At 49.0% G+C, this 11,410-nt stretch overlaps 1 protein-coding gene across 1 annotated transcript in view; it reads left to right on the plus strand.

The window, feature by feature from the left end:
* Positions 1–7,149, plus strand: part of PLCB2 (phospholipase C beta 2) — a 39,864-nt gene extending 32,715 nt beyond the window's left edge. Inside the window, exons 26-32 of the mRNA XM_051621724.1 lie at positions 15–222; positions 429–597; positions 1,158–1,234; positions 2,567–2,662; positions 3,318–3,375; positions 4,277–4,363; positions 4,976–7,149. Of these exons, the coding sequence (XP_051477684.1) occupies positions 15–222; positions 429–597; positions 1,158–1,234; positions 2,567–2,662; positions 3,318–3,375; positions 4,277–4,363; positions 4,976–5,236 (956 nt within the window). The 3' untranslated portion in view covers positions 5,237–7,149. The remainder of the gene's footprint in view (positions 1–14; positions 223–428; positions 598–1,157; positions 1,235–2,566; positions 2,663–3,317; positions 3,376–4,276; positions 4,364–4,975) is intronic.
* The last annotated feature ends 4,261 nt before the right edge of the window (positions 7,150–11,410 follow it).

Raw genomic sequence — 11,410 nt, forward strand, 5'->3', positions numbered from 1 at the left:
CTTTGGTATTGTAGAGCCTCAGACAGCCAGCCTTGAAGAACTGCAGCAGATGAAGCTCTTCTTGAAGCTGCTGAAGAAGCAGGAGAAGGAACTGAGGGAGCTGGAGCGGAAAGGAAGTAAACGGAGGGAGGAGATGCTGCAGAAATACTCTGTGCTCTGTATAGAGCCTGTCTGCTCTGGAGGCAAGAAAAGGATGATGCACAACAGGAAAACCCAGAAGAGGTAAATACAGCAGAGGGGCTGCAGCAGGGCCTGGCCTGTGGTCACCTCCCCAAGCCAAAGAGAAACATGGGCCCTCCTCCTCTGAAGGCAGCATGGGGTGGTGGGGGCATCCAGGGTGTTGGGTGTTGCCAGGGATGGGTGGGAGGGAAGGTCAAGATTGTATCAGCACCTCTAGAAGCAGCACAGCTGCTGTGTCTGTTCTGCAGGCGTTTGACAACAGGTGACCTTGGTACGTGTGCACATCCTGTAGAAATGTCAGAAAGCCTTGACAGCCGCCTTGTGGAGCTGAGGGAGAGGCTGGAGCTGGAGCTCACCCACCTGGGGAGAGAACACCACGAGGGGATTCGAAGGAAGAAAGAGCAGCATGCCACGGAGGTGAGGGCTGCCAGGGGCAGCAGAACACCTAGCTTGGGGAGCCCTTGCAAGGACAGCCTGAAAAACCACATCCTTCGCTAAACTGTGAGCTTGGAAATGTGGCCACAGGGCAGAAAACACCCCTCAGAGCAATTGTCCATGCAAGATGATGGAGAGTGCAGACAGTGATGCTTACTATTAGAAGCTATAAAAATGCAGTAGAAACATTTTCCTAGGTCTGCAATTTGAACAAAATGGAGCAGCACTGCCCTGGAGCACTTCAGGCTCCATCTGCTCAGCCTCTTCTGGTAGCTGGGGGCCCAGGTGGCATTCCCTGGCTTCCCTGTGTGACAGCTCTCAGGAGCCTCTGGCGCCTGGGTGGGGTCACTGGCAGGGTGCAGTCTGAGGGCACACCTGAGCTCAGCTGTGCTGCATCTGGTTTGCACAAAGCCATGTGGGTTTCCTGGCTCCTGGAGCTCGGTGCAGGGGGAAATAAAGCAGAATCTGGCTCTAATTCAGTATGGATTATGTGCTGTGTCTTATCTTGGTTTGTTTGATTTTTACCTTGTTTTCATCAACAGCAAGTTACCAAGATACTGGAGCTGGCCAGAGAGAAGCAGGCAGCTGAGCTGAAGGCACTGAAGGAGTCATCAGAAAGGTAAACTTTGTATTTGAATAGCAAAGTAATAATGCATAGCTCCCATCGGGGGTGGCATTTTCTGCTAGATCTTAAAACACTCCTGCAGAGGAGGTTTCCTCTGGGGAGATGTGACACAGGGTCTCACAGTTACACAGTGGCAGTGGTGGGAGAACAGCTCCTCTCTTGTGATCTCCAGAACAGTGTTCAAGCCACGAGGCACCAGCCAGGGCACCAACCTTCAAGCTGCAGTGAGTAGCCTTGACTGATTCAGAAAGATAGGACATAAAACTGCTGGTCACTGGGTGTCATCTCTGTCTGCTGGAGTCAGTCCATCCCATAATCCCTTCCAGGGACTGATCAGCTCAGTCTCCTAAGTGAATTGAGCCTCCTGGCTCCAGTACTTAAGTCAACTGGCAGAATCAATTCACCAGTTTCTAGCCTGGCATTTTTCCATTTGTTCTTGCAGTAACATTGTCCTGGAGCTAAAATCCTCACTGCTTCCCATTAGATCCTCTCTCAGCCTTTAGTTGCTATGTCAGGCCAAACTTCCTGTGTCCTCCACCAGGACAGTCTCCATTCCCCTCAGCTATTCAGCATATTCAGACCAGACTAAGCAAAACAGACTGAGTAGCTAGTTAATGGTTTGCTAACAATACAGTGTCATTTAGTACAGTCACGCCTACAGCTGGCTGTGAGGAGCTCCAGAAAGATTTAAAGATCTTGAACAACAGGCAATAAAATGGCAGTTAAATTCAGTGTGAGTAAATACAAAATAATGGGAATGGAAAAAAAACCTTAAGCAGAGCTCACCTTTACATGGTGAACTATTGTCACTCAGGAGAGAGATCTTTGGCTGCTGGGGCTACTTGTCTCACAGCTCTGCAGTGGCCCAAGTGGCAAATAGAATTTTTGGAATTGTATGAGGAATAAAAAGATTTAAGGTCATCACCTGCCACTAGATCTGCCTTGGCAGTGCAGGAGCCTCTTCAGGGTGCCATTGGGAACACAAAGCTTGGGAAGAGCAAGAATGGTCAGCAGTGAGGAGTAATTTCTGCACAGAAAGAAATGAAATAGGACTGAGCTTGGAGAACAGATGATTGAGGGGGATGTGACAGAAGGGTGTAAAATCATGAATGGCACGGAGAGAACAGGGAAGTGATTACACACTGGTTCATAGAAGAGAGAAATTGTTGGGTGCCTAGAGAAGTTCTCAGGCAGCACCATCTGCTGCACATTCAGACAGACTTTGTTTTTCTGGACAGCGGAGCACACCAGAGAGTACCCATGGGGGGCTGGTTCAGTCTGTGGGGTCTGTGAGGAGCCCTGTCACACACTCTGCTCTCTCCACAGCAATATTAAGGACCTTAAGAAGAAGCTGGAGGCAAAACGAGTGGAGCGGATCCAGGCCATGATGAGGAACACCAGTGACAAGGCTGCTCAGGAGAGGTACTGGGGTAGATCTTACTGGGCTTTGTCTATGCCCAAGCTTCTTGCTGACAGGACAATGCACCTTCCAGGCACTTTGGCTGAAGCCTAAGAGACTTCCAGTCGTGCCTTGGTGGGTGTTTATCTACCCCTACAATCAAAGGCAGGTCTTCCCCAGCCCATCTAGAACTGGTTTGTAACCGGGTTCTGTGGCCCCCTCAGGTAAGAGGTTGGTGGGGCACACAATGGCTGCAGCCTCCTTCCCAGTCCTTGCTACAGAAATCCTCTTGCTCTGCTGCTGAGCCTCTGCTCAAGCACAGCACAAATAAAAATACTTGTAACAGCTTCACAAGTTCCAGGGTACAAAAGAGGGTCTCTGCCTCCTTTGCCAGCTCGTAGCAAGGTCCTTTGGTGTCTGTTAAACTGAAAAAAATAGAATTTTGCATCTAGTTATTTGGCTTCTGTCTCAGTCAGACTGAAATGCTGTTTTATTTGTCTCTCCTAAAATTGCAGCAGCCTCTCAATGTGGGAGGACATGAAGAGAATGTAACACCTATCTCTGTGTGGGCACCAGCAGTCCTGTCTTACAGTATGGTGCTTTATCAGTATTGATAAGAGGCTTTATTTGAAGATAACATATGGGTTATAGGTATATCTACATTTCCTTTATTTAAAGGTTGAAGAAAGAAATTAATAACTCTCACATCCAGGAGGTGGTGCAAACAGTCAAACTGGTAAGTTCTCCTGTGGCTCCCTGCCCCAGCCTCTCTGGTTCCTGCAAAGGGGGTGTCTTGTGTACATCATCAGTGTGTCTCAGAGCCAGGGTGTGACTTCTTGGAGGCACTTCAGTCCCGTGACACTGCTGCTGCTTGGAGGACTCTGTGTCATTCCCACAGCCAAAGTGCAGCTGAAGAAGCTACCACCCTGACTGCAACACTGCAGGGGTGTAAGGGTCTCGTGGGTCCTCCCTCCAGGGTAGAGAGGCAGCTGCAAACAGCTGCCCAGGTTATTTGCATTTCTGATTCAGGGATTTATTTTGTTTTAAGCACAACTCATGAGCATTGTAACCCCACATCTATTTGATCATGTGCAAAATGTTGCAGATGGGGCAGAGACCCAAGAGACCTCATCTTTGCCCTTCACAGACTCATCCCCTCCTAGAGCAGAGCATGGGGGTGTGTGTGTCTGTCTATCTGTTTCTATCTCTGTCTGTCTCTGTCCGACACTCTCTTTGTCTGTGTCTGTCTGTATCCATCCATGCCTGTCCCTGTTGGTGTCTGTTCATGTCTGTTTGTGTCCACCTCTGTCCCTGTTTGTCTGTGTCTGTCTGTCCATGTCCATCTCTGTTTGTGTCCGTGTCTGTTCGTATCTGTCTCTGTCCATCTGTGCCTGTCCCTGTGTCCCTGTCTGTCTCTGTCCATCCATGTCTGTCTGTGCCTGGCAGCAGTTACAGCTTCCCCAGTCCTGCAGCTCAGGGCTGTGGTACCACACAGGTAACAGACCCAGCAGATTGTTCAGAGCTGGGCAGGGGACACACACCCCTGCTGTGTAACTGTGTCTTGCCTGGGCTGGCTGAGACATTTGTTTGTAAAAATGTAAATCTGAGTAGGTTTTCTTAATTTGTTCTTTTTAAAGGTGACAGGAAAGACAGCCAGGTGTCAGCAGAAACTGGAAGAGAAGCAGGCAGAGAATCTGAGGACTATCAAGGAGAAGGAAATCCAGGTAAAGGCAAGGATGGAGCTTGGGGTCAGGGCTGTTCCTCAGCACAGTAAATCCAAAACTCTAGAGGGGATCATTCTTCCCTGCATTCATTTAATTAGTGCTGCACTCATCCTCCTCCACACACATCAGACACCCACTCCTCAGTACATGGAGAAAAGGAATAACTTGGGAGGTGGTTCTACAGGAGCCCACACAGAGCCAGGTCAGAGGTGCTGTGCTCCTGCCCTCCCTGTGCCAGCACCAGCACTCCTCTCACCAGACAAAACACCCCTACATTTAAAGTGTGATGGAAATGCATCTTTAGGAGATGAGTGTCCCCCCAAGCTGCTCAGACTCTTAGAACACACTGATGTGCTTTCAAGGTTGCTGTGTTGTGACCACACAGCCTCAGTTCATCCAGCGGTGGAGCAAATCATGTCATCAGCAATGCCCCCCCCATGCACTCCCAGGGGAGGCAGAGTGCCTGAGGGACAAAGACCAGTTGTTCAGGACAGCACTGAGTCCAGAATTGTGAAGTGCTAACAGCTCATCACACTGGCTGCCCAGGGAGGGTTTGGTTTCATACCATGCTCAGCTTCAGTGTTCGGAGAATGATTTGAGGTCTCTTTGCAGCTCCAGCAGGAGGCACAGGCAGAGTATGAGGAGAAACTAAAAAGTCTGCATATGGAGGTGCAGGAGATGCTGAAGAACTACACAAAAGCAGGTGCTCCTGGAGAGCCAGAGACTCAACAGCATGTTCCTGAGGGAGAACAAGGCTCTACAGGACAACTGGAAGGAAAAATGCCAGTGGCAGAGGTGTCAGGGCTTCCCGTGGCCATGCCTGAGCACCCAGGAACTGGAACTGAAGTTGAGATTGAAGAAAGCATCCTGTGAGATGCTCACCTGGCTGTGAGAGATGCTCACCTGCTGTTCCACTGCAGGAAGGTTTATGGAGGTATATGGAACTTAAAAGACCAGCTTGACAAACTACTCTCCCTTTTGACTCTGGAGAATTCCTGAAATCCTTCAGGAATGTACTGCTTCCTTATCCTAGCTCCTGGAAGTGGTCTGAAGAGTTCACCCTTCAGACAGTGCTTCCCTCTGTCTTCCACAGCCTGGGCACTAAGGTGTTTTAGTAGCATGGAAGGGCCTGTAGGTGAAGACCAGGAAGTTGCTGTTGGCCCCTCACAGCAGCAGTTGTGGCTCAGTCTGTATTCAGACTTCAGTTTTTAGAGTAAGTTCCCTCACCATCCATCACATTATCCCTCCACATCAGAGGTAAAGCCCTTGTACCAAAATTTAACAGAAACACTCTTCAGAGACCCCTAATATGCTCCAACCACCTGAGCACTAGTCCAGGATAAACCCCCCTGAACACATCTAAGTGTAGGTGGTGGGTGCTGAGCAGAACCTCTTGTCCTCTCATGCACCATGTCCCCTTGGAACACCACCTGCTCATGTGGCCACAGGTTCCAATATCTCGGTCTTATCTTGCAGCAGAAAAGGGGTAGGTTCCTCTCTGCTTTCTTTCACATACACGCACACTTTCTCTCACCTGTTTTATGACCTTGTGCACTGAACATCTGTGACACACCAAATGCTCCCTCATCCAGCAGGAAGGAACTGGAAACCTACAGGCCAACTCCTTCCTAGCACACGTTTTAAGACAGACTTTGCTTACGGAGCCTAAAAATAATCAGGAAATAGCAATAATTAAGTCCAGAGCAGCTACAGCCTGGGCTTCCTCCTGCAGGGCCTGAAATGTAACATGAGCCCAAGAGTTGGGAGTTTGACCTGCCCAAGTACAGCTGCAGCAGGTGACAGGGACCCTGTGACACTGGGCACTTGTCACCAGATGTCCCAAGGGGAGGTGGGTGGGGACACTTACCTGACACCCCCACAAAAAAGAGTGAGCCCTCTCCAGTCATACATCTGTAAATAGCAACACTTCATTAAAGGAGGTGGAAGATCCATGTGTGGATACAAAAGGAAATGGGAACTGCAACTATTTTATTACAAGTGCTGTTTCTAGAGATGAAACACTAGGTCATATCTTCCAAAATGTTGAAGGAAACAACAAATCAACCCAAAACACTGCTAAAAAGAAAAGGGGAGGAGGAACAGGAGCCCCAGATCTCAACCTGCAACTGAGCAGAGCCGTGATTACAAGTCTTGGCACCCACAGCCCAGAGAACCTTGCACTGATGAAATCCTTGGGTGTCTTTATTTGGCCATTCACGCCCCTACTGCCACCTTGTAGAGCCACAGAGGGTCTTCCAACCCAGACACAGGAGAGAAACTGCTGAGATCGGGCTCTAAAAAAAGGTTACTCTCAAATTTTTGCCCTTAACTGGAGACCATACCGGAAGGGATGTGCTCCTCACTGGAGCAACACCCCCTCTCCTTATACTTTAAGTACCAGGCTGCAGTGTAGTTACTCCAGTCCCCACTCACCTCAACTTTTTCCTCAGGTTTCTGTCTTATCTGGCCAAGTGAGCTCAGTGGTGGCAAGTCCACAGTGGTTGGTACATGAGAACAGTTACACCTGGAAGCTGCCTTGACAAATGCATTGACAAGCACACGCTCAAGTGCTGCTAAAAACCACAAAAAAACCCACAAAGCCCCCCCAAAAAACCCAAACCACCAACAACCAGCTCAAGTAGGTGTAAGAGACAAGATGGTCCAAGCCTGGCTGGGCATCCAAGAAGAGATTAGACCTCCCTGTGATGTTCACATAATACTGGACTTACATATTGTACATTTCTGACTTATTTATTAAAAAAAAAATAAAACTTTGCATTTCTTAAGAGTTTGGATCACCTGATTTTTGAAGAGCAGTTGGTGGATACAGGAGCAAGTCCCAAACATTGCCCAGTGTACACACAGGTTGAGAGAGACATCAGGTGTCCTGCCATCTGATGCCCCCTCCAGTTACTCAATATGCAGTGAGCTTATTTTTTTAACCCTAACATCATTCTCACACATTCTCCTCTGCACAGCTCCTTCCATCCTTACTGAAGAATATCAGTCTATATATATCAAATTGAGATATCAATGCAAATATCCATCCTACCCTTAGAGGCAACCTTGCCTGGCTCTGGTTAGTGCCCCTTTCCTCCCCAGGCACTGCTGAGCACCAGGGATCTCCTGTCATCAGTGATGTTCCCTCTGCATTTCCCAGCCACACACCAGTGCCTGCAGGGAGGCCCCCAGATCCAGTGCTCGTGGTTGTAAGACAAGCAGGAACTGCACCGAAATACTTGCAAAGCTCCCTCAGCTGAGCACCAACCCACCACACCCAGGCTGCAGCCCCGGGCTGCTGGGAGCAGGAGCTGCCAGGGCTGTTCCTCACGGCACCCCCAGGGGCAGAGCAGCCACCCCTGCTCTTTGTCCTTACCTGGCACATGTTGCTCAACACAGACCGAGTTGTGTGGTTTCCATCCCACCCTTCTGCTGCACACGCAGCGTCCAGCCCTTGTGCTGGTGAAATGGGGGCTTGTCCATGGGGCCACCCAGTCCACATGGGACAACCAACGCCCCTCCCGAGAAGTTTTCTAGAGTTATTTTAAAGGACAGTTGATCCCACCTCTCCCTGGAGGGACCCCAGCTCAGACTGAAGGTGGGCACGGGGAGCCCCCTCTCCACACACCTTGCCTAAGCACCAGGGGTGACTTTTTCCTTCAGACCCTTGCAGCACATGAAGCCTGCAGCGGAAACCCACATTCCAGACAGACACAAAGCCAGGACTCTCCCCACCTTGGTAGCTCTCGCCCCTCCTCTCCAAGCAGAGCATCAGCTCTGACAGCCTTTGAACAACATCAATTGGTTGGCCAAAGCCAGGGCTGACACAGTGCCAGAGTAAATTGCTCTTTGGGAGGCTGGTTTAAAGGTGTGTGCACTTCAAAAAACAATCAGAACTCAGCTACACGGTGACACAGTCGTAAGAAAACTGAACCTCAGCAGTTTGGATTCATGTTAATACAACTAGAGGCCTGAGGAAGAAAACACACCATGATGTTACACCACATCATAGCTTCTCCTGTGCAAACCCTTCAGTCATCAAAGCAAGCACCAGCACAGCTTTATCAGGGGATTGATGCAGAATGCCATGAGAAACAGGGGTAATGTTTTATGGAGATTTCATCTCAGTGCTACAGGAGTAGCTTCTCAATGTGCTGTTCAGAGTGTACCTGACAGAGTCACTAACTGCAAGCAAAGCCCCCTCTGGGGTGAAGCACAAGCCACATCCTGCACCAACACCTTTCCCCAGGGAGGTGGAGCAGTCATTGTCCCCCAGAGGCCAGGCCCACCAGAGCCCCTCTAGCCAGAATACTGACTAAACAAAATGGGATTAAATTTCTGGAAGAAATGGACAAAAGTCAGATAGAGCAACTAAAACAAATGGTGCTGTAAAGGTTTCACCCAAGACACCATGAATTCTGACCATCCCTCCAGCAGCACAACTGCTCAGTCACACCAGTGTTTGGTTACTCACCCACTCCGCAGGACAAAGGCCACCTTCTGATTCTCCAGCACTAGTTCTTCCCACAGAATCCAGACATCCTTCATGTGGCCATGGAGCCCTGCCTGTGTTTGTGCCTGCCACGGGATACTTGCTGACCACAGGGTGACACAGCAGCTGGATCAGAGTCTCTAATGAGGCTGTTTCATACAAAACCCAAATTCTGTGGTAATTAAGGCAACAATAGTGCCTGGAAAGACACTGAACAGCAGCAGATTTAGGTACAGTCTTAGATCCTTTCCACGTTTTAATCTTTCATGTGGCATCTTGTAAATCTCATTTCTCTACCACTACATTCTCTTGTCCCAAATAATTATTTTTCAGGAGCCCAAACTTAGTCCTCTGCTCTTAAAAAATTTCATAGTGGGGATCTCTAAGCACAGGAGGACTCCAACAAGGGACACAACCATGAGACACTGGACCTGAAGGTTCAGCACAGGGACTCACTCCATCAAGAGCATCATTAACAAGAGACACAGCAGACAAACCCACCTCCTGGCCAGGCCCTTTGCAGGCACCTTCCCTGAAGAGAACCCAGCACTAACATTTAAGGAAAAAAAAAAAGAAAAGAGAAATACCTAGAAGACTGGCAGGGCCCACAGGTTCAGAGGAGAAGCCCAGCCCAGGGGAAAGTCTCCCCTTCACTCTCCTTTGGGAACTGGAGCTCTGGGAAGGGGGATCCCAGCTCTCCTCAGCCCTGGGTCTCTGCCAGCACTCTGGTCACCCTCCTGCCCTTCCCTTTTCCAAGCACTTCACCCACAGGAGTACAAGCCTGAAGGTCATTGCTAAAGCAGCTGAGTTTGCTGTGGTGAATAGATGCAGGTCCCTGTAAATATGATGCTGTCAACCAGACATTGAGAAGTAAATTGCCAGAAAATGCACGTAGCTGTTGCTTTAGCTCTATTCCAGCAGCATTCCTGAGGCAGTCAGGGACCTGGAAGCCTTTGATGTGTCTTTGCAGCTTCAAACAAATGCCTGGCCATCCTCCCCTCCTTTGCAAGCAACAGTAACTCCTTTCTTTCCAATTTGCCCCCCTTTTTAACTGAAGAATGGACAGTGTGTTCAGGCAGTTCTCTCTTCTCCCTTTCCTGTAATTACAGGAAAATCTGCCTTCAGATATTTAGTGACAAGCTGCTCTACATATTCCTACCAACTACACCCAGTCAGAGCTGCAGCCCAGGATCAGTTTGTACTGAATGATCCAAAATTATCTCCCATCTCCATAATGAAGATATGGTGCTGACATGTCCAGTGCTACTACAGAAGGAATTGCTGCACAGCAGCTGCTGTATTTTAGGGACACTCTCCCTGCCGCACACATACCCCCAGACAGTCAAGATTCCCTAATTATTATCCCTGTTTATAGACTAGGACCTATGGCAGAGCAAAAGCTTTCTCCAGGCTGCAGGGGGATGTGCAGGATTCTTTTCACCAGGCTGAACAATCTGAAAAGTCAGGAGTCTTGTTTGATCCAGGGTCCTTCTGAAATCACTGGCTAAAAGACAGAGGCCTCTGGAGGAAGATTTGTCCCATTCTGAAATAAATGGGATAATAAGCTGCTATGCTTGGTAGCACAGAGTCCTGTTTGAGGAGGACAGGAACCATTACATATATAAACAAGTGCAACTGGGAGATGACAGCAGCCACAGAGTCCCTGTTTGATTCAGCAAATTGTCCCTATTAATTCAACCTGCCACCTTCAAAGGCCTGGGATGTGCTGCGAGCCGGGGCTGCGGCAGCACGGAACAGACTCTGCTCCAGCAAGGCTGACAGGAAGGAACAATAAAAGGGTGAAACATGACACAAAACAACAGAAAAGCCTGAGACACAAGTGTAACACCTTGTTGAGCATCTTCTCCTATATACTTCCAGATAAAACAACATCTCAGAGCGTAATTACCCAACTCTCTCTTCAGAGAAGAGGCTACAGTTTGTTCCACGCCTTCCTCCCCTCAGCACATGAGGGATCTGGCTCCTGAACATCCCTGCAATGCAAACCACAAACCTCCTCTGCTCAGGGAAATTCTCCTGCCTGCCTGGGTGGTGGGCAGGAGCTGCTGGCCTTGGTGACAGCTTCATCCTTCTTACTAATCTACAGTTACCTGAGGATTTCTATTCAATTCCACACTCATCTACGTAATGGAGCAATTAATTGGTGACATGCCAAGCACAAACTGTAAAGAGAGAAGCACAATGATCAGGCATTTCATTCCGTGTTGGACAGGAAGATGGATACTTCTGCACTCTTCACAAATACAGTAATGAGGTTTTAAAATTTTATCAGATACTTGAATGCAACCTTTCAAGGGCCTTCCCTCCCCCTATTCAGTCAGACTTGGGCCGAAGTATAAAATGGTGATCAATGTGAAACCTGTCACCCCTGCCCCCAAGAAAGGTTTGTTTCAGGACCAGGCTCCTGCTACAGACTCTTCTTGTAAAAGCCACATGGCCACAGGGCAGGTAAGTTAGACCAGACTTCAAGGTTGACACGTCCCTTGCAGCTCTGGACTGTAGATATCTTAAAGCATCTCAGCACCACAACAGAC

Source organism: Apus apus, chromosome 5 (genome assembly GCF_020740795.1).
Source record: "Apus apus isolate bApuApu2 chromosome 5, bApuApu2.pri.cur, whole genome shotgun sequence".
In the NCBI taxonomy this organism is placed as follows: domain Eukaryota; kingdom Metazoa; phylum Chordata; class Aves; order Apodiformes; family Apodidae; genus Apus; species Apus apus.